The 23,416-nt window shown below is 43.6% G+C and overlaps 2 protein-coding genes across 3 annotated transcripts in view; one reads left to right on the forward strand and one right to left on the reverse strand.

Moving 5' to 3' along the window:
- The window catches only part of LOC135331751 (uncharacterized), a 92,659-nt gene that overhangs the window by 16,772 nt on the left and 52,471 nt on the right, over nucleotides 1-23,416 (reverse strand). The window lies entirely within an intron of this gene.
- On the forward strand, nucleotides 14-23,404 carry LOC135331716 (myoferlin-like). Of its 2 annotated transcripts, XM_064526952.1 has the most exons (39): nucleotides 14-149; nucleotides 750-805; nucleotides 1,329-1,417; nucleotides 1,863-1,962; nucleotides 3,791-3,899; nucleotides 4,842-4,959; nucleotides 5,349-5,553; nucleotides 5,972-6,276; nucleotides 6,739-6,994; nucleotides 7,185-7,228; nucleotides 7,409-7,485; nucleotides 7,669-7,769; nucleotides 8,544-8,757; nucleotides 9,004-9,131; nucleotides 9,226-9,449; nucleotides 9,685-9,841; nucleotides 10,339-10,491; nucleotides 11,660-11,806; nucleotides 12,246-12,527; nucleotides 12,747-12,885; nucleotides 13,273-13,406; nucleotides 13,950-14,208; nucleotides 14,475-14,734; nucleotides 14,922-15,176; nucleotides 15,496-15,657; nucleotides 15,897-16,059; nucleotides 16,350-16,450; nucleotides 16,711-16,865; nucleotides 18,326-18,530; nucleotides 18,863-19,161; nucleotides 19,399-19,547; nucleotides 19,787-19,929; nucleotides 20,168-20,352; nucleotides 20,968-21,106; nucleotides 21,473-21,572; nucleotides 21,874-22,055; nucleotides 22,213-22,322; nucleotides 22,447-22,594; nucleotides 23,093-23,404. In XM_064526952.1, exons 1-39 carry the CDS (start codon nucleotides 56-58, stop codon nucleotides 23,135-23,137), a joined length of 6,192 nt encoding a protein of 2,063 aa, XP_064383022.1. In that variant the 5' UTR covers nucleotides 14-55; the 3' UTR covers nucleotides 23,138-23,404. The 2 variants fall into 2 exon arrangements, with proteins under 2 accessions (XP_064383022.1, XP_064383023.1); XM_064526953.1 differs by lacking the exons at nucleotides 14-149; nucleotides 750-805; nucleotides 1,329-1,417; nucleotides 1,863-1,962; nucleotides 3,791-3,899 and adding an exon at nucleotides 4,304-4,551.

Below are 23,416 nucleotides of genomic sequence, written 5' to 3' on the forward strand. Positions count from 1 at the left end.
GAGGTCTTCACAAAGAAGCTGCTTGTCTGGACGTATTGCTGCTACAGAGGCCAAGATGTCGCTGACGGTGGTAGTCAAGTCAGCAAGCAAACTCCCTAATGTGGAGAGGTTCTCTAAGAGTGACCCAATGACTGTTGTCACACTACAAGGTATGCATAGTAGATGCATTCTCAAAGGGGCAGATCCCCCCCCCCCCCCCCCCTAGTATAGCACACACACTGCACAGTTATTTTTAGTGAAGCCTTTATGAGTTTATGTGCATATTTATCCGAGTGTATTATCTCAATTAACGTGCATTTACCAAACATAGATGGGTTTAGGTTACCATTTAAGGGGATGACAGTAGTGCTCACATTGAACCCCACTGCTATACTTATCGATTCTTGTCACGTTTTGTCACTTTTAGCACGTCTTTGGGTGTTTAAGGTGTCACATGTGTCCTTCATTTATTGAAGGCTTTTCACATAGCATAGTACACATTGTGAATGGTTGTCCTATTGTAATGTCTGCATGTACCTGTCCATTGAAACGCTCTCACCTCTGTTAATTAAGCTTGAGCAATGGGCTCTTGATTTTGCTAACCTCCCACTTTTGTGTGTCGCTTCTCGTGATTAATGATGTGTGGTGAGGTTAGCTATGTGTGGTTAGAACTGTAACCTAAGAAACCTTTCTCAAATTGTTTTCACAATGTACGGCGATTTCCCTGGACATTATTATGCTTTGACTATAGTAATCTGGTATGCTCTTAGGTGTCAAGCAGAAGACTGCAGTCATTGACAACAATTTGGATCCAGAATGGAATGAGGTGAGCTCTGGTTTGTTGCTAGGTGATGTTAGTATTGTCCTGATCAATGTCCTATGGGCTCATTCATAGAATTGGCTTGTGCCCACTAATGGACCTATTGTATGGCACTGGTTTCCTAGCAATATTCGTACTCGTGGTCTGAGTTATAAAAATGGGCCCTATATTATATCTCTACTACAAAGCCCACCCCCCACCCCCCTTCACAGTGTCACTGCGTGTGATAGCTAATTATCTCTGGTAGGGAATATAATTATTAGGGATAATTATTTGGGCATGAGCATACTGTACCTATATAGCCTGTATCACTAGGTAACTGATCCAATATTGGATAGTGGGTACATTTCGGTTAATTTTCACGGAATAGCAGCCTTTTTGCAGCATGCATGCATGCGATATTAAATTCGTGGGTATAAATGTTCGCAGTACATGCTTAATCAGCGAAAACCGCGAACATTTAACCTGCTGTATGGTATGTTTAACTAGTCAAAAGCCTTCTTAAACAGTATCTGTTTAACCCCTTCAGAGCCTGGAATTCCCGCTGCAAAGTGCACTAGCCAACTCTGAGGTTCTCAAAGTGGAAGTGTTTGATCACGAGAAAATGGGTCGTAACAGGTGAGTGAGAGAGAATGGAAGCTGTACACATTGTGAATGTAATATGAGCCATGAGAACAGATGTTATATCCATAGATATTCTGAGAATCTTAAAACGTTCATACAAACATACATGTACCAGTAGCTGGGGTATTGTTCAAAACGCCACATGTAGTATCCATTGTGTAGGCAGAGGTCAGTGTGTGTTTTTTGCACTCCCAATTATTAAGGAATTCATGGCCATCCCATTATCATCACAACCAAGTGACCTTATAAGTATACTTTAATTGTGTTCAGCTGTTGTAGATGGTGCTGAAAATATTCATACTTAGGGATTAATTGTGTCCCCTTGCTGTCCGTCAATTCTCTGCGCATGTTGTAAGCATAATTATTATACGTACATGTACAGTTGTATAAAGCAGAGGATATTCTAGTTCCACATTCTATTATTTTATTGATGCTGCAGAATTCTTGGTTCAGCGGACGTACCGCTGAGAGAGGCTGTGTCCAATGGCAAGCAGTCCATCAACGCTACCCTCAAGGGCAAGAAAGGAGACATGCTTGACGTGAGAACTCTGTCTCTCTTATAATTAATAATATAATTGGTGTTGGGTGGGTTGGTGTAAACCTAATAGTGCTAACTCAGCATATTTCATGGGGTCTTATATGAAGTATCAACCATAATTTTATATTTATTTGTCTCTAAGGGAAATTGTGGTTGCTTAAGGAATGTTGTGTTAGGTTCGTCATGAGAATGTTGCTAATTTTGGCCAAATAGATACATTTTGTAGTAGGGGAACGCTAAATATTGACGAGGGGCGTGCAGTGTAATTGGTGTGAGGTACGTGGCCTCTGTGTGGGTGATATGTAAGGTTTGTAACCACCTGAGGCTATTACCTGCTTGTATGCATCAGTACCAAGAACCATCTCATGCTTGGGAACTTGTAGATGATGCCCAGACTTTTGTCTCTGCCAATTTTTCTGTTACTGATACCCCTTTAAAATTTTGTGTGGCCACACAATGGTTTTTTTTGGTTCTTCTATTATATGTGCTTTGTTGGGCCTTTGTACGACCATTTTAATTGCTTAGTACCGTACTACCAAATCGAGCATGTCGTTAGCTGCATTGTAGTGAAAAGTGTTTTTTTACTTGATCTCTTTGATCGGTTCTTTTGATTGGTGAAACGATTTGGGAACTCTCTATGAGCATATAATTATAGCAGCTGTAGGGTGATCTGTTTTCTGGCCACACAACTATAGACATGATGGTTCAGTCTTCAGTCTGTGTGCATGAGATGTGCTCCACTGAACCGGGTACTCACACATTCACACACTGCCTAAAATAGAATTTACAATTATCAAAGTAGACTGTGAAATGTGTGTTTTAAGTTCCAATTAGAATCATTAATATGTGGGTACCCCTAGCTTAATGATTGGCTGTCACTACACAATGATTATAGTACGTACCTTGTTTGTTTCTTGAATATTTCCTTCTGATAAAACGTATGTTCTTTATCCCCCATGACTGACAATAGTACTCACTAAACAGGTCGACTATGGCTAGATGTCTTAATTTATTACTTATTACTTATTACTAATTAAAGTATTGTGTAAAAATGTGAAAGACGGCCTGGTATACACTGTCTGCGCATGCGTCAATTGCCCCCAAGATTCTTGGGGGTCGAGATAAATTACTCTCCTTTGCTTGTACTTTTTGTGTGCATGCGGAATTGAAATTTTTTAGGTGAGGTGATAACAAGTAATTTTTTTAAATAGTGAGTGCATGTTTATATACATACCGTATATCTTCTAATTTATCGGACAGCAAAAAATAATTATTTTGGAAATTGTCTGGGTATAATTGGAACAGATTTTTATAGAGCATGCAAAGTGTCCGGAATAATTAGAACAAGCAAGCAGCTGCATGCGAGCTAGCTAAGTTTAATAGAACAGTGTGCGACTGAATAGTTGCACTAGCTATCTAAAACTAGCTCTCAAAGCTATCTAACTGCAACACTCTAAGTCTTACTTGCCGTCTATGAATGAAACTCAACTTTTCAAGGGTATTGTCCGGATATTTAGAACAAATGTAATATTAAAGCACTGGAGTGTCCGTTGTATTAGAACAACGAAAATTGCCCAAAAGAGTGTCCGGGGTAATTAGAAGTGTCCGATAAATTAGAAGATATACGGTAATTATGTACTTGTTTACAAGTTGAATATTTTGCTGCTGGCAACAACATGTGTACTAAGATGTTCAATAATCGCTGCATGTACTCACTAAACAGGTCGACTATGGCTTGATGTCTTCCTGTGTGTGTGGTATATATATTATTGTGTGTATTATACTTACGTAACAGGGTCATGCACACTTATGTGTTTCTGCTCATGCAGGCTAAGATCAAGTTGGACATCACGTACACTGCTCCCGCCGGGAGTGGAGGGGGTGGAGGTGACGATGGTGGAGACGATGACGATGAGGAGGGTGGTGGTGGTGGAGGAGGTGAGGGCGTGTGTGTGGAGGGGGTGGGCATGTGTGTGGAGGATGTGTAGAGAGTGGGCAGCACTTGGCCCTACTTTCTACTTTTGAATGCTGATTGCTAGTACTTGGTTGCCATAATTGATATGCCATTGCTTAGTTACCAGGTATTTGTAAACACATTCTTAGAGAGTTTGTTTGCACTCATGTGATGGTGCATGTGATGATGGTGCATGTGATGGTGGTGCATGTGATGGTGCATGTGATGGTGCATGTTACTCAAGGTGTGGTTTGAAAATGTGCACTGTCAACAAATACCACAGAGATCATATTACGTATAAAATGACGTACTGTGTATATAAACGCGGCTTCTATTCCTGGGATGGCAATCATACACTTCCTTCGCTATGCACACAATCAAATTGTCTAGAGTCTATTCCTAGTACAGTCAGTTGCCCTGCTCCAACAGAAATAAGAGAGATTTGGCAATGTCTACATGTAGCTATAATAATACTCTAAGTATACTTTGGCTGTGAATATATTATACTGGCTATTAGTTCCTGTAGCTGTTAGAATATGCCTTTCAAGAAGAAGAAGTCATCCACCAAGGATGTGTCTGACTCTGAGGATATAGAGGAACCTAGCGAGCCTGATCTTGTTGAAGATGATGATCTGGGTCAGTAGATCGACACTGTCCTTGACACTGATCTGAGTCTCTTAAAGGCCACCACAGTATTATAGCTACAGTGGGCCTGAGCCTCTATGATATTGGTTTAGCAAAGCCATCCGACACACTTGATTAAACTCACTTTAATTATGCTTGTTCGGTTACATAATTATGCTTGTTCGGGCGTAATCAATTAAGTGGCGTGTGTGTGTGTGTGTGTGTGTGTGTGTGTGTGTTGACATGACAATGACGTACACGTATCTGATGAAGTAATCATCAATCTGCCCCCCCCCCTTCAGGTGAGGCAGATGGTGATGAAGATGGAGAAGGTGGCGAAGGTGGTGAGGGTGGTGAGGAGGGGGAGGCTGGTGAGGAGGGTGGAGCTGGTGGAGCTGGTGGAGGGGGCGGTGGATCAAAGTACGTCACCGTTACAGTCTACACTGTATCTATACTGACATCTCTGTAACCTGTAGAGCATTGTACATGCATACATGTATATAGCAGCTTCTTGCAGCCTTTGCTTTTATGTGTAAAGTTCAACGACAGTAGCCATGATGCATAACTTGAGTTAGGATGTCCTTTTTGTTTTTCATAGTGCTACAACATAGTCTGTGCCTTTGAGCCTAATTGTATCTTGAAGAGAAGTATATATATGGGCGTTTTTTCTGAGCTAGTAATAAAAGTGGTGATATCATACGCTTAGCCTCTATGATCCACAGCAATAACTTATTTTGTAATTTGCCACGGTTACATTTTATACCAAGTATGGATCATAATTGTGCTCCCCTGCCATCTCTTTCCTACAGACCCACCAAGAAGTCTCAGCGACGCAAGACTGGCCAGAGGAACAAGCTTCCCAACAAGGTCATGGACTTTCAAGTGCGTATTCACATACTCGAGGGCCGACAGCTGGTGGGCAGTGGGATCAACCCTGTCGTTAAGGTGATTTGCGGCAAGGACATCCAGGAGACCAGTATTCAGAAGGGGACCAACAGTCCAAGTTGGGACCAGGTGAGTGTGTGTGTGTGTGGGTGTGTGTGTAGTATGTTGTGTGGGTGTATGTGTAGTATGTTGTGTGGGTGTATGTGTGTAGTGTACGTAACTACAACTCATTAATTAGATACAATGTAATTGAAGCCTCCGATCGATGCATTACTTTAATTACTCTGGTAATTGATTAACAAAAAGCGTGTAATTTCTCAACTTGTTATTATTGGCTCCGTTATGAGCAAATTAGTCACGGTATTGAGTGGAGAACCACTACTGAGAAACAGTTGTAATTGCATGCTTCTCATGTCTATTTGGTTGACTGAATTGTGTGTGCTCAACCTTAAGTCCTTTGCAGTCGACCAGTTGGGGAAATCCCATACGAATTCTGTGTGTTACTTGCACGAACAGTCTAATACTGATACCCCTCCCTCCCTCCCAGGTGCTGTTCTTCAACATGAAGGAACTTCCTTCCGAGATGTTCGATCGTATCGTGGACGTCAAAATCCTCAATGCCAAGAGAGTTGTGTTTGACGCTCTGATTGGCTCGTTCAAATTCGATCTGGGCATGGTGTACGACGAACCAGAGCACTGCTTCATACACAAGTGGCTACTTCTAACGGACCCTGGGGATTCGGGCGGAGCTGCTAAGGGCTACCTCAAGGTCAGCATCCAGATCCTAGGCCCTGGAGATGACCCCAAACCATCACCCAGCGATATAGGACAGGAGACTGTGGATATTGAGTCGTGAGTTGTTTGTATAGTGGGTAATTTTCGGGGGGCAAAATATATTCGTGGTTGTGCAATATTTAGTCAGTTCGTGCATGGATATTATTTTTGTGTTTGCTGCTTGCACTGCAGGTAAAGTAAATAATCACAGTCAATGTTGCTTCATTCGTTGGTAAAATATTTGTGGTCCAGTGTGTTCAACCACGAGAAAACCACGAAAATTACCGATACATGTACAGTGAATGCATGTATGACTGTATGCAGGGGGAACTTTGTATGTGTGTGTGTGTGTGTATGTGTGTGTGGTATTTGGCATGTGACACTTACATAATCTGTTACTGTCGGAAGTATCGGCAAAACTACGTGTGTTGCTGTCAACAAAGCTTACTACATTTCCTTCGTCTTCACATTGGTGGTTTGCATGCACCAGTGTGTGTGTGTGTTATGGAGTTAAACACGTTGTTATCTTGTCACACCTAGAAACCTCCTCCGCCCGTCTGGCGTTCGATTGGTCCCTGGCACTCTCACCATCCGTGTCATCCGAGGGGAGGACCTTCCACAAATGGATGCCGGGTATTTTGAGGGAATCAAGAAGATCCTCCGAGTTGGAACGGTACAAAAGGAGCTGGTTGACCCCTACTGCATTGTGAACTTTGCTGGGCACAAAGGGCGCACAGCTGTCATCTGGAATGAGCAAGATCCAGAATGGAACCGTCAGATCAACCTCGGTGTCAGGGTAGGTGTATGGCATTGTATACTGCTGATCAATGCAGTATCCCCCAGCCCACTGTCTCACCCTTTCTTCCACTATCCCTCACTCTGTCCTTTTTCCTCACTATGTGTACAATGTATTTGTGCAAGTAAGGGGAGAAGATGATTAAGTATGGCTATTATGATAGTTAGTACATTTCATCTTTCCTCTGCAGCTGCCCTCCATGTGTGAGAGAATCAGATTTCAAGTGAAAGACAAGTAAGCTAGCCCAGCTAGCTAGCTCCTTCTTTGCTGGATACCCACTGTGTTAGTGCATGTCTTGTCTCATTCTGTATTACTTAGCTATTATAGCTAGGACCTCTTATTTCAAGGCACCCTGTAAATGTAATTTCCTCTGTGTAAGCTAGCACATTCATTTGCTGTGGTTTCTCCCTGCAGGGATCGAGCTAACAAGGATGACTACATTGGTACCTGCTTTCTCAACCTCTCCCACATCCAAGCACCTGGAGAGACAGGTACGTATAGAGCAGCTGCATACATCTTTGACTGCATGCATGGTTGCCAGTGTTTGCACACACACAATACGGAGTACTTGTATAGGAATCTACAACTCTTGTGAAGTGGGTGACATCAGGCGTATATTCATGTACTCCTCCTGGTGACATGCAATTAGTATGAAATGAATGTTTCTTGTTCAGGTTTTCCTCCCACCTATGGGCCGTGTTTCATCAACATGTACGGCTCTCCCCGAGAGTTCTCTGACCTCCCCGACAAGTTTGAGTATCTTAACAAGGGACTGGTGAGTCACCCCACCCCCCCACTCTCCCCGAGTCAACCATGCGTTGCATACAGACTGTATACACGTACATGTACATTGTAGATAGTGTACGTAATGTACAGGTATAATATTATAGTGTATACATAGTCTGACACACACAGATTCCATGGGTACAGTCTCCTTGACTATGTGCCTGACACACACAGATTCCATGGGTACAGTCTCCTTGACTATGTGCCTGACACACACAGATTCCATGGGTACAGTCTCCTTGACTATGTGCCTGACACACACAGATTCCATGGGTACAGTCTCCTTGACTATGTGCCTGACACACACAGATTCCATGGGTACAGTCTCCTTGACTATGTGCCTGACACACACAGATTCCATGGGTACAGTCTCCTTGACTATGTGCCTGACACACACAGATTCCATGGGTACAGTCTCCTTGACTATGTGCCTGACACACACAGATTCCATGGGTACAGTCTCCTTGACTATGTGCCTCACACACACAGATTCCATGGGTACAGTCTCCTTGACTATGTGCCTCACACACACAGATTCCATGGGTACAGTCTCCTTGACTATGTGCCTCACACACACAGATTCCATGGGTACAGTCTCCTTAACTATGTGCATGCATGCTTTGTACCCATTAACCACCTGCCAGGAGTAGAAATGCCATATAGAATCAAAAATTGTATAACTTTATATTTATTGTGTAGAACATACGTAACTAGTACATTCTTATTATACGTACATGTATGTTATTTGTGGTAACCTACTCAGATTGAGGGTGTGTCCTATCGTGGTCGTGTGATGGTGGAGGTGGAGATGTCAATAGGCAATTTCCCCGCTGTCAAGACGGAGGATATCACACCTGAAAACCAGAAGAGGTTCACTCCGTTCCTACGACGACGCAAGTACAAGCTGTTTGGTGCTTTCTTCTCAGCCTCCATGGTTGATCCCAAGGACGCCCCAGTCGAGTTTGAAGTCAGCATCGGTTAGTTTTAATTTAATATAGGCGTTTTGTGTGGAGTGATTTTGTATACAGTAGCCTGCAAGGATTTGCATGAACTTCCTCTGTCTAAACAGAATGTTATAATATGCCGTACATTACATCTATTTCCAAGGATTTTATAAGTCAAAGGTATGTGCTTCGATCTATTGTACAGTAAAATTAATGTGTAAGTGATTTGCTTGGGTACATGTATTTTGTATTTATTTTCTTCTTCACACCAAACCTTAGGTAATTATGGCAACAAGCTGGATGAGAACTCGCCAGCTCAATCTTCGACCACACCCCCTAGCAACCCAATCTACGATGGTAACGCGTACTACTACCTGCCCTGGCTCGACCAGAAGCCCTGCGTAGTGGTGAGTGGGTGTGTGGGTGTGTGTGTGTGTGTGTGTGTGTATACCTACACCGTAGACTATGAACCACTATGAACCAATATCACCCCACCCCCAGGTGGACAGTCAATGGGAGGACTGCAGCTTCCGTATCGACACACTCAACATCATCCTGTTTACAGCTGAGGGACTGCAGGAGGGAGTGACGAGTGTGCAGAAGATGATTGAGGTGGATGCCTACGATGTGGACGCTGTCAAGAGTCAGATCGGGGAGGTCCTTGACATGCTCAGTGAGAATTTGGATCAAATGCTACCACCTGTGCCAGAGCAGGGATTCACCAGGTACGTACGTATATACTGTACATGTAATTTACAAGGCTCTAGATGTTGTTAGCGGAGTATTTTACACTGTTAAATTCCCCAGCGCAGTATATAGCTGTCGTACAATGGTCATCCATCAATATACATGCATTTTGTGTTGTACAAGTATAATAGTGAAATTAAGTTGGTACTTTCTATCAGCATTGATTATTTTAGTTCAAGGCCATGCAACTAACTCCTCCCCCCCCTCCCACAGACTGGACACTCAGTTGCGCTCGTACCGTGAGAGTGAGTGGGCGTGTATGAGGGAAGAGGCAGATGAGCTCAGACGTGACATGCCCCAGTACAACATTCTAGAGCTGGTCACTAAACTAGAGGACTTTGTTGCACGAATCAAGAGCCTTGCAATTGAGGTAGGGCTGAGCATGTCTGTACATAGGCTTTGGTCATGTGATAGTGTGGGTGTATGTGGGCTGTGGTCATATGACAGTGTGTGTGTTTCTAAGGTTTTGTTTGGCCTTTATATACCTTATGTACTATAAGCCATGTGATTATAAGCATATAAGCATATAAGCACCATGCACACTCCTTCAATAGCAAATGTTCACAGTGTCTATTTACATGTAGTGTTTGTCAATACTAGACAAGTGCACTGTATGCTGCAGGTGTAGGCTGGTGCGTATAATTACAGTCAATGGCAAATTATAAATTTCATTAAAAATGTGTGCTGAGGTTGTCTCCTAATAATCATGAATATCATTATATGGGAAAATAAGGCTAATTAAGGACCACTTACAAAGGGCCTGGGGAGAACACTGTATTATAATTATATTACATAGGACAGTATGTCACTGAGTAGCAAATGCACTACGTACATGTATATCACCTGTTTTCTTGTACCCCCTCACAGCCCCAGAACAGTGTACCTGACGTGGTCGTGTGGATGTTGTCTGGACAGAAGCGAGTTGCCGTGAAACGCATACCCTCTCACGAGCTCATGTACTCGACAGTTGCCAAGGCCAGGGGCAAAAACTGTGGCAAGCTGCAGACCATCTTCCTAGGGGTAAGAACCTAGCTCCTCTTTACTTCATATCAGCAGCTAACTGCAAGCAAGTAACACACTCTGTTTAATTTTACCATATAATTTGACTTATATATTTTTTGGGAATATCTGTGATGGTGTACATGCTGTTAGTGGATGAGGTGTAGCATGGCTTTTTCTAGCCTGAAAACTAGCTTGAACAGGGTTTGTAGCTTCGTGATCAGCAATAAAGCCTTTATAACACACTTAGCTAGCCAACGTGTTTTAATGCTGGTGCACTCGGATGATGCAATGATGCTCTCTGGCATTATTTCATCATCCTGGTGCACACATTAAAACACTTATTGCTAGTGATTACATATCCCGTTGTTGCTAATGGAACTAACCCCAAAGTGATTACATATCCCGTTGTTGCTACCACAAAGTCATATGCACTAACCGCAAAGTCATAATGCACCAACCACAAAGCACCCTCTGGCATTAGACTGACAAATAAAAACATGCAGGACACTGTGTTCAGCACTGCTGGAATTTCTTCTTTGCAACCGTGCACGTTTTTAAATTCTCTAAAGTTCATTTTGTGGAAGATTCTGTGTTCCTAGTCCTCGTGCATGATGCATGGCTTATAGACAAATGCTTCAATTTTGCTTAAGCATCTAGAAGCGGCTCTTTTGCTGAAGGCTTGAGCTGTGTTGCAGCAGTGTAGAGGTGAGCTTCTTTGGCTTGGTTGTGAGATAGACTGTCGAGCAGCAATGGTGGTGGGGCTATTCAGTAGTTGGGGTGGAGCTATTTTTGCAGCAGCAATTTGTGTCAAGCCATTCGTTGGTCCATACCAATCTTATACGCTGCAGATACTGGCACATATCGTTTAGAAGAGAGAAGAGATGGATCTCTGTCTATTAGGGTTGTCTCTGTCATTTTGTACAGTCCTTTGCAAGATCTACAATACCATAATTTTTCCCAGACAAAATTCCTTTTTTGCAGTTCTATTTATTGTGTTACTGAGACAGTTATGTTGCTATGCCCTCGGGATATATAACACGTGCACTCGGGATGCATGGCATATATTGCACTCAGCCATCATGCTTCAGTGCAATATATGCCATACATCCCTCGTGCCTAACTATAACGTATATATAATTATTACCTACAATGTGAATAATCAACCCAATCGTTTCTCTCTTTGCAGCCTCCTGCACTGCAGAAAGAGAAGGAGTTGAAGGAGTGCACGTCAGGTTCCCAGGTGCGACTCATGCTCTGGCTGGGACTGGAGAAGGACCAGAAGGAGTGGACCAGACATACCCCCGGAGGGAAGCTAGCCACCTTCGCTGAAACCGTGAGTACATGTATGACCTTTTATAGTACACATGCAGTCTAACTTACAGGTAAATAGTGTACACCAAGAGCACGTGAGGGGATGGAGCGTCTTACTATGCATAGAATGGATTCACTATTGTCTTAACCACTTTCCTTGTTTGTATATAATGTGCCAAGTGCTCTGTACATGTGTGGGCGATAACGCGTTTGATCTAGAATAATGTCAGGGTTGGTCATAATATTATATGGCATGATTTGTACATGCTAGACGATACAGAATCCATGTAATCAGACGCTTCATCCCCTCATCTGCTCCTGTGTACACATATAGCTAATTATGATGTGTATATATAGTGTTCTATTGATGAACAGACTGCAATTTGTACAGCTATACGGTGTATATGATTATAGATAGAGAAAATGTTCATCTACTTTCCCCTCCCCCCACTCCCGTGCAGTACGAGAACGAGGCGTGTCTGTTTGGCCGGTGGGGTAAGACTGGTCTCACTCGACCTCAGTGGTGCGACTCAAGGGGGAAGATTAAACAGCCCAAGGAACAGTTTGAAACGCCACCTCCTGGCTGGGCCTGGGATGGTGACTGGACTGTTTCCCCTGAGTTGAGTATTGCCTTTGAACCGGACGAAGGTTTGGACGAATGGATGGAAGATATTTTCGAGAACCAACTTCGCCTTCCTCTGAGTCACTGGCCGGTAGAGAGTGAATCCTATTGGACGGACGTGGTTAGTGTTTCCAGGGATACTCACTTAATAGCTAGATTGACAGCTGGTTGTTGAAATATGATTTTTAACAAAATTTTGCCGGCACTGCTAATAATTATAGTCTTCTAAGTCTAGAGTGTGTGAGAGTGTGGTTTTTAATCAACATGCACCCTATGCATATACGTACATTTTGTGGGTATACTGACTTTTTATCGCTTCTGTTTGTCCCTGCATGTGTAGCGTGGAGACAAGCTGGTCGAGTACGAGGGCAAGAATGAGAAGCAGCTGACAAGGGATGACATCAAACTGCCTGAGGGGTGGCTATGGAAGGAGGAACAACCCTGGGCTGTTGACATAAACAGAGGAGTAGATGAGCATGGTTAGCAACCGTATTTTAGTGTTGTACCGTATAGCGGGTATTTTTGATGGTGCAAATGTTCGTATGAACTACCCACTTAAATATTTCGTACTTTCAGCTCACGACGTTGAACCTATTGTGCCAGAAAAATTTCGCAGTTTAAATTTTCGTATGTGCTCTACTGATACAAAAAATACGAAATTTTCACCATACGAAAACAACCCGCTATACAGTGTATATAATTATAGTGATCTCAGTTTGCGATCAACTTTAGATCAGTTGTAAATTGCAAATCAGCGTTGCATATATCTAACCTATAGTAGTTGCACTTACTGTAGGTTAGATATATGTAATTGTCACTGCTTGCACATGGACAAACATGTTAATGTAGTGATCTTTACCCATCAGGTTGGGAGTATGCAGTGGAGGCTGGGATAGGGGCTTGGGTGCCTTACGAGAGGAACATCCATATGAGTCGTCGTCGGCGATGGGTGAGGATCAGAGTCAGGGACAAGGACTCAAAGGCCATCGAGAAGAAAAAGGTGAGCTAGTAACTAATGGGAGGCTAAGCATAATTATTTTGATATATCCTTATTAACACGGGCGGCCACGGGTTATACATGTAGTAGTCTGTTGGTTGTTTTTGTGTGTGTGATATCTGAGTCTACTCACCTGGATGCCATAGCGTTGCGTTTACAGCATGGATAGCCTCCACACAACAAGTTATAAGTTATTAGTACTAGTAGCTAATAGCGAGTAGAAGCTTAAACTTTGAGCTAGCTACAGGCGTCCTTTATTTGAGGTACGAATTTACAGCTGAAGTGATCCTGTACCAGGGACAATGGAACAGGGTCACTAGAGTAGAAAGCTAGAATTGTAACTAGTCGTTCAATAATCTAAATTTTGAAGAGTAATTGTCAACTATCTGTGTTTCAGGGCTCATAATTGTTATCACATGACTGTACACTAGGTACAATGATCACCATCTTAAGACTACCTAAAACACACATACGATCAATACACTTTACTCTAGATCTATCTATAGCTGCACCTGTACTCTATCTAGCTTCTTCCTTCTCTCACAGAAAAAGCGTGAGAAGGCCATGTCCGAGGGCTGGGAGTACGCTCGTCTGGCCCACCTCACCTACCACATCACAGAGCACCGTCTAGACTTTGCCCGGCGCAGACGCTGGGCCAGACGTCTCATCAATTTGGAGCCTGGAGCACGTGCCGTTTTCACGTTTGAAGGCAAGAACGAGAAGAAGAAGAAGAAGAAGGATGACGATAGCGACGATGAAGATGAGAAGAAGCAGCAAGTCCCTCGCATGTACCTCACCTTCTCTGGTGAGCTAGGGAGCACTCACTAGCTAGTGTCTGTACACAAGCAGTTTAGGTTTCCATTGCTTTGACTCAGAATTAACTCAGTGTAATAATTGTCACTTTCAATGTTATATCTCTTTGTTCTAGTACCCTCTTATTACACTCTCCCTTAAAATACTCTCAATTCCATTTTTTAATGGCTGCCCCAATTGTGTTTGCATCTTGCCTTAATCTATTCACACTCTCTCCCTAAACCAAAGTCTTATTGCTAGCGCTATATCCCCCCTCAGATTGCCACACCTACCAGCTGAGGGCCTACCTCTACCAGGCTAGAGACATGTTCTCGAGTGACAAGTCCGGGCTCTCTGACCCGTACGCTATCATGGCGTTCGGTCGCTATAGTACCCGCTCTCGTATCATCAAGGAGAGTGTGTGCCCCACTTGGGACCAGACGATGCTTATCAACCATATCCGTATGTTCGGAGACCCCCAGTCCATTCTAGACTCACCCCCTCCCGTAACGGTCGAGTTCTTTGACAGGGACCAAATAGTGAGTAACTTAACTTGTTATTGTGATGATCTTTATCAAACCTTCATTTTGTTATAGTAACATAAAATATTTTCAAATACAAATTAAAATACAACCCCCACCCCCCCACACACACACACACACACCCACCCCACCCACACACACACACACACACACACACACACACACACACACACACACATCACAGGGCAAGGATGAGTTACTGGGTAATTCCAAGACAAACCCCACTGTTAGGCTCACACTGGACACACCCTCTCCCCGTCTCGACTGGTTTGAGATTGTCCGCTACAATACACCCGTTGGTGAACTGTTGGCAGGATTCGAGCTCCTTCTTGACGAGGGTGGTGAGCTCCCGTTCACTCCGCCCAAGGCCTCTCCCCCACACACCCACTACATTGTGCCCAGTGGTATCCGACCTGTGCTGCAGAAGACCCGAGTGGAGGTGAGTAGTGCATGTGACCTGCAGCATGTCCTAGTACCAAGGAGTAGTACTATACATATACCTGCAGGACCTAGTACCAAGGAGTGTATTAATTGTGTGTACCTACAATGTAGCAATCACAAGCTGCTAGCAATCCACCTACAGTCATGTTGTTACAGTATTACTGTATATAGCAAGGTTGGATTGGGCACAGTGAAATAGATGGGTACATGTTCAAGAGGTTTGATAATAGTTTCTATTTTGACTACAGGTTAGAATTGTGAAATGTACAATGTATCGTGCGTATCATAGAAACACTATTCCTCCTGCTTGACTGCAGATTCTGTGCTGGGGTGTTCGAGACATGAAGCGTTACCAGCTGCTCAAGGTAACCTCTCCCCTGGTGGAGCTAGAGTGTGGAGGGACAATCGTCCGCTCGGAGCCAATCAAAGACACCGATGAGAACCCCAACTTCCCCAAACCAGTCATCTCTTTTGATGTGGTACGTGAGTGTTAATTATGTGTACACCTTATTGTGTGTGTACTTTCACTCGGTATTATTGTGTTTTAAACTTGACAAGTATTAATAGTACATTGTGTGTGAAAGTCCGAAGCTGAATTATAAAATTTGTGAGTAAAAACCTTAATCCATGGAGCCATGGCCATGTGCCCATTGCCAGTTCACCAATATAATATTCTAGCTACAATATTGTATATTCATTGACTCCACCCTATACACAGTACCTACCTAAAGAGGAGTTGTATGCCCCACCCCTAAACATCCGTATCCTTGACAAGCGATCGTTTGGTCGTCTCCCCATGGTAGGCACCAACATCATCAAGTCCCTCAAGCCATTCTACGTTCACCCGACTCTCTCAGCTACCGAGATGGCCGCTTTCCAAGGTCTCTATATTGGCAACCTTTAATTGCATACCTGTACATGTACATTGTATGTACGATACTTGTTCATGGACTAATTGGAGCGCCTTAATTTACTAGCAAACCTGTGTGTCCAATTTTACCCCAGCAACAGTTGCTAGTAGATCAATTGTGTTTAAACATGTACCAGTACCCTGAGTTTTTGTGCATACAATTTCAAAAGCATTCTGTAGCTCATATATTATATATGCATGCGTAAATCAAAAACCTTGACTGCCCATTTTTGAACCAAATGCTCCTATTTTCCTCTGCAGCTGTTCACACTGCTAGCACCCCCAATGTCACCCCTGCCCCATCTGTCAGTGATGTACAAACCGCCCTGGAGTTAGAGGAGGGAGAAAAGAAAGATTTAGATGTAAGCTGAGACCCGAACACGGAGTCCCTCATTAGCTACATTATGTACACGCAATTTTATGTACTGCATTCATGCATATGAGAATGCTAAACCTTAGACATAATTATTCTAGTATAAGTACTATTCATCTATGGATCTGGTGGCACGTTTGAAGTCACACGATGCACACACACACACACCCCCCCCACAAATACACACACACACCACCCCTACACAATACACACACACACACACCACCCCCACACAATACACACACACAGACGGACCCTGATTCAAAGGAAACCTCTGATTTTGACTGGTGGTCCAAGTACTACTACTCGTGTGGCGATGAGAGGCGAACCCAGGCCGAGTACGTGGAGCAGGGAGCTGACAAGTTGGTTGTCTACCCCACAGAGCTCGAGGAAGCTTTCAACAGGTACAGTCCTCCATTAGTGCTGTACTGATGCTATAGTACTGGTCACTGTGGAGCAACCACTGTAATAGGTGGCCTGCTTAGCAAGCATAGTACAGGTGCTCAGGTGCATTAAGGACTGGGACCTTCAATTATTGCTGAATTTGCAAATTATAAGCCCCGCCCACACGGTCGCCATGGTTCCGCCCACGCGTTCATTACTTCAACGTACCACTCCCTTTTCATTTTGCAGTAATTCAGCTAGTTTAGAGAAGTGACTTAGTCGGCGTTTAAAACACCCTCTAGTAAAGCTTGCGAGGCAATAGATGACTTCCATAAGCCTTCCTTAGCTGATTTATCCTTGTACTTTGTCAAAAAATTGTTGACCGTGTCCCTGGGAAGCCTACTATCCAAGATGAGACTGCTACATCAAACAACTTTCTGTTATTTCTCCCTTGCAAAGACCAGGAGGGCTAAGCGCTAGAGTGAGTTGTTAGCTTAGATAGAACTAAGTATAATGAGCAGCAGCAATAGCTAGTAGACTTAGTGTTTAAATGCCGATTTTTCAATAGAAAAGTGAAATAGTGCTTGGACAAAACGGACCACCCCCACTGATCAATTAGTGGGCGGGGCTTCATTTTAATATTTTCCTACAGAATGGAAGCCAGTGTTTCATTTCATCATAAAAGTTTTACACAGATTAATATACACAGTAAACAGCAGCAGGTTGAAGTGCCTCTTATAAATGTCTTTTTTATGTTGGTCCCAGTCCTTAATGCACCTGAGTGGCCTGCATAGTACAAGTGTAATAGGTGGCCTGCTTAGCAAGCATAGTACAAGTGTAATAGGTGGCCTGCTTAGCAAGCATAGTACAAGTGTAATAGGTGGCCTGCTTAGCAAACATAGTAAGTACAGTGTGCCTGCATGCATGAGTAAAAGCTTTCAGTTCTTGTTTTAGAAAAACTCTTCCGATCATAGTGGAGAGTGGTCTTAAAGTAGCTTTCAGTTTATTATAGTGTACATAATTGTAATTATAAAAATGCCGACTTGTGGTTTTATCTTCACTCTGACAACACACGGCCCCTCGTGAACGTTTCGCACAGCTGCTCACGGCCCCTCGTGAACGTTTCGCACAGCTGCTCACGGCCCCTCGTGAACGTTTCGCACAGCTGCTCACGGCCCCTCGTGAACGTTTCACACAGCTGCTCACGGCCCCTCGTGAACGTTTCGCACAGCTGCTCACGGCCCCTCGTGAACGTTTCGCACAGCTGCTCACGGCCCCTCGTGAACGTTTCGCACAGCTGCTCACGGCCCCTCGTGAACGTTTCGCACAGCTGCTCACGGCCCCTCGTGAACGTTTCGCACAGCTGCTCACGGCCCCTCGTGAACGTTTCGCACAGCTGCTCACGGCCCCTCGGCTGCTGCACTATTGACTTTATGTCAACTAATAATTTATGAACACAACGAATTTCCCCTTTGTCCAGATTCACTGATTTAACCCAGACGTTCCCACTAACCCGAGGCAAGGGGTCACGTGACCCAGAGGACGTGGGTGCTGTGGGTTACTTCAAGGGGACTGTCAAGATGTACCCGCTACCTGATGATGGGTCCCCTGAGCCCAAACCCCTCCTAGCCAACGTGCCCTCTACCGAACCTATTGACGTGGTCGTGAGGGTGTACATCATTAGGGTGAGTCACATGACTGTACTCCTGTGTACGCGTACACTGTCACCAATCTAGGGGGTACTATTTGAACAATGCAACTGTATACAATACAATGCACATTATACAGTATGTCGTGTGAACTGTACACTCTGTGTGTGTGTGTTTGCTTATTGTTCCCTCTATGCAGTGCAATTTCAATCACTGCGCCATTACTATGTTATTACTTAGCACTGTATACAAGCTAGTACATTTGCATGTAGCTATACATGTAGCTGAAGTAAAAATTACCATGACATCACCTTGCACTGTGAACCATCATGCAGTCCCACATGCCTGATAATTATTGTTGCTTGCAGGCCATTGACCTCCAGCCGCAAGACCCAGGTGGCAAATCTGACCCATACATCAAGATCAAACTGGGCAAAAATAAAATCAACGACAAGGACAGCTACATCCCCAATCAACTCAACCCAATCTTCGGCAAAATGTTCGAGCTCCCAGCCACTCTACCTAAAGACCACACCCTCACAGTTACGGTGATGGACTGGGACAGGCTTTCAGCCGATGACCTCATCGGTGAGACCAAGATTGACCTGGAGAATCGTTTCCTAAGTCACCACAGAGCCACTGTGGGTCTGCCAGAGACCATGGCCAGGTGAGTGTCTTGAGCGTCTATGATCTCTTCCCCACCCCACACTCTCTCTCCCTTTTTATTCTCCAGAGATACCTAACTCTAACCCTGACCCTAACCTTAACTTACTTGTCTATACTTTGATAGCTTCAGTTTTGAGCATTCTGTTTCGTAGCAATTAATATAATTATAGTGAATTTGTTTGTTTGTTTGTTGAGGAGAGCTACATCTTTCATTATTCGATATATCCATTATTTTCAGACGTGGCCCCAACAAGTGGAGGGATATGCAGTTCCCAGTGGAGATTCTGGACGACTGGTGTAAAACCAACAACCTTCCCGAGCCTGAGTGGTCCCCTGACCACGCCTACGTCATCATTGACGGCACCAAGTACACCCTCGACCAGTTTGGTGAGTCACTGACAGCATGTTGAATACCTTTGCAGCACATATCCAACCCCTAGGACACACTACATGTGCTTGCAAACTACACTGTACCTATAGTAGAATGTGTATATTTTGTAGGCAAAAAGTTAATGCCAAGGAACTTGTAAATACTGCAATCTCCAGCCAATGTACAAAATGTGGTGAAGAGCTCTGTACACTGCATTAGTGTCTTGCATAACGGTGCCCCCTACCCTCATGCACAGAGCAAGGCAAGCCGCTACACCAGGACTTGACTGACGTACCCCAGCAGCGACTAGCCCTCCACTTCCTCCGACAACAGAACCTCGTCCCAGAGCATATAGAGACGAGGAACATCTTCACACCTATGCAGCCTGGCATCTCCCAGGTAGGTCCTCTGTGTCCTGCATGAAGTTCCTGTTTAGATTATTATTTTTTCTGAAGGCCATGTTAGAACTATTATTATTAAGACCAGCCATTGAAGCATTGTAGCAATTGCAAGCCAATCATGTCAGCTAAGAAGGAAGGAATGACTTCTGTATCAACCTTGTGACTTACACTTAGCATTTCCTTGATTTGTTTTGTGATGACCTACCATGACTGGAGTCTTCCTGTGTTTAATGTAGGGTCAACTGCACATGTGGGTGGACATGTTCCGTAAGGACGGAAACATCCCACCTCCTGTGGACGTATCGCCACGGAAACCACAGAAGTATGTCCTCCGTATTGTGGTGTGGAATCTCAAGGACGTCATTCTTGACGAGGTATCCGTGGCAACGGGAGAAGCCATGAGCGATATCTATGTGAAAGGGTAAGATACAGAATTCATAATAGTTAGACACTGTTTAGGAAGTTTCTACATGATTTAGAAGCCCAAAGGGCTGGTTGTAGTATCCCGAGCGTAGTGAGGGTTTTACTAGCCCTGAGGGCTTCTAGAAACTTCCTAAACAGTGTCTAGGAAGTTTCTACATGATTTAGAAGCCCAAAGGGCTGGTTGCAGTATCCTGAACGTAGTGATCAGGGTTTTACCAGCCCTGAGGGCTTCTAAATCATGTGGAAACTTCCTAATTAAACAGTGTCTAAGCATTTTAGATCATAGCAAAACCATGAATATCTAGCCAATCAGATTTGAATGTTCTTATCTATTCTTTGCTACAAGTGAAGTACATGATTTTCTAAGTTGGATAGAACACTTCCTTTAGCCAATCAGATTGCAGTATTTATGGCAAACATGATCTAAATTTACTTAGCTAATAAAAACCGACCACTACATGTAAGCATACAGTCTTGTGTGCATGTATCAAAATGCATGCAGCTTACAATGTACAAGACAGTTAGACCTTTCCTTATAACTACATAAACCCTCTACCCTTCCCCCTCCACACCCCTCCCCCGCCCCCTCCACTCAACACCCACCCCCCTTTAGTTGGCTTCGTGGAGAGGACGACACTCAGAAGACGGACGTGCACTACCGCTCTCTCGATGGAGACGGAAACTTCAACTGGAGATTTGTGTTTCCCATTGAATACCTGCCAGCTGAGAACATCATGGTCATCAAGAAAAAGGTGAGAGGTCCAATTCAAATGCATAGTGATACTGAAATTGTATTGTGGTTTTCAGAGATAGATCACTATAGGAGATAGATCACTATAGTACTGTTTGCATGTATTTTAATGGAACCTTTCAATTTCTATGTTTAGTATATCGACTGGCTTCCCCTCTCCCCCACCATAATTATGCATGCACATGCTTTCCTGGTACACACGTTGTTTACCTACACTAAGAAACTATCTTTTGGGAATATTGAGAGTACCGCTTGATAATTGCCTCTTAATTGGCGGGAAGTATTTTAATAAAATGCCTCTTAATTGGTGGGGAATATTGAGAGTGCCCCTTGATAATTGCCTTTTAATTGACACACCACACTGCAGGAGCACTTCTACAGTCTGACCAAGACGGAGCGTCATCTTCCCCCGATCCTCACCATGCAGATATGGGACAATGATCTCTTCAGTCCCGACGACTTCCTCGGTGAGTAAAGAGTCATGTGACATGCACTGCTGCATGGTAGTCATGCTGGAGCTATTGTGAAGTATTCTTCAAATAGGAGACTTACATAATTATTATGCAGTTCAGCAAAAATTTCAAACATCCATTAACAACCGTCACCAATTCCCCTAAATTCCTTCAGCATCCTTTCAAAAATCCCATTACCTCATCATGATTCATTTCATTATTATTGATACTATTATCATACACTCTTGGTATGCGAGATCATATAATGTACTTCATAATTCAGTTTATGTACTCCCAACTCTGTGCATGCATGCAGGTACTGTGGACTTTAACCTCAGTCGTATGCCCAAGCCAGTGAATGATGCAGCCAGCTGCAATCTTGAGCAGTTGCCTGACGCGACACACGACGCCCCTCATGACGACCTGTTCAAGAGGAAGAGAATGAAGGGATGGTGGCCATCTTATGAGGTCAACGATGAGGGAGTCAGGGAGCTCAATGTGAGTAGGGGGGGTCATGTGACTCATGTATTGTGTGTTGTAAAACAAGTATACAGGCTAATCTGAAAGTATCGAAACTTTAATTGTGTATAAAATCTGCTTGTGTTTAGACTTAATCTCAAAGTGTGATACCTATTACACCACCCCCTCACTGTAGGGCAAGATGGAGCTTGAGTTTGAGTTGGTTCCCGAGGAGGAGGCGCTGCTGCGACCATCAGGGCGGGCCAGGGACGACCCCAACATGCACCCTGTGCTTGACCCTCCAAAGTGAGCATCATGTGCACTGGTGTGATTGCTATCCATATAATGCCATTAATGCATCACAACTATAATTATGTATAAAGTGTGTGAACTTTAAGCTCAACTTGAACTCACTTTCCCCTATACACAGTCGTCCTGCCACTTCCTTCCTCTGGTTCACATCTCCCTGGAAGACGTTCAAGTTCATCGTCTGGAAGTTCTACAAATGGCACATCATTGGCACCCTTGTAGTCATCCTGCTCGTGATCATCATTGTCATCTTTGTCTACACTGCCCCCGTATGTCATTCACTGTACACTTCACTGTGTATATAATATGTACACAACTTAGTACAGCATTTAATTGCTGCAACCAGGTCGCTGTACAGTCCAAGTGCCTAAATGCAGCCTGAGGGATTTGTTGCAGCCAGATAACTGCATTATTATATTTCCATACAACATACAGCAAATGGCATACCCTTAGAAATGCTGCACCTATACTATAGACATCACCCAGGAAGTATAACTTTAAATTAGTCTAGCTAGGACTAATTGATAAGTTCCCCTCAAATGGAGTGTGTTGCTAGAGTATCTCTATGACATTACCAGACTTTAGGTCTACAGGAAGTTATGCTGTGGGACCGCTAGGTGATGAGGAGTGAGTGTTTCCCTGCGTTAGGTAGTTTCTGATCATTCCCTATATCAATATTTGACACAACTATGTGTATCAGTGTAATTTAATCTCATTATCAATAATTGTTTCCTCCTGTCAATGTTGATGTTGTCTTGTCTCTACAGAATACTTTGATGACTCAGATCACATCTCGGATCCTGCCTGGATAAATTTGATTATTGAACTTGTCCTGTATTAATCATAGAAAAGAAAACTGATTTATTTTGTAGATTAGACCCTTGATCACAATTAACTTTTGACTCTCTCAGCAGATATTTTTGAAGCTTGAAAAGGAATTGTAGTGTGTTTTATCGTTGTGTGACATAATAGTTTTTATAATAATATAGCCTTAGGAGGTAGGCCATTGTTTATTACTTGATTTCGCATTGTATAGCAACCATCATGTGATTGCCATGTGATTGTTATTATCTGCTTGACTGTTATAAGGT

This window comes from Halichondria panicea, chromosome 2 (genome assembly GCF_963675165.1).
Source record: "Halichondria panicea chromosome 2, odHalPani1.1, whole genome shotgun sequence".
NCBI classification, from domain to species: Eukaryota; Metazoa; Porifera; class Demospongiae; order Suberitida; family Halichondriidae; genus Halichondria; species Halichondria panicea.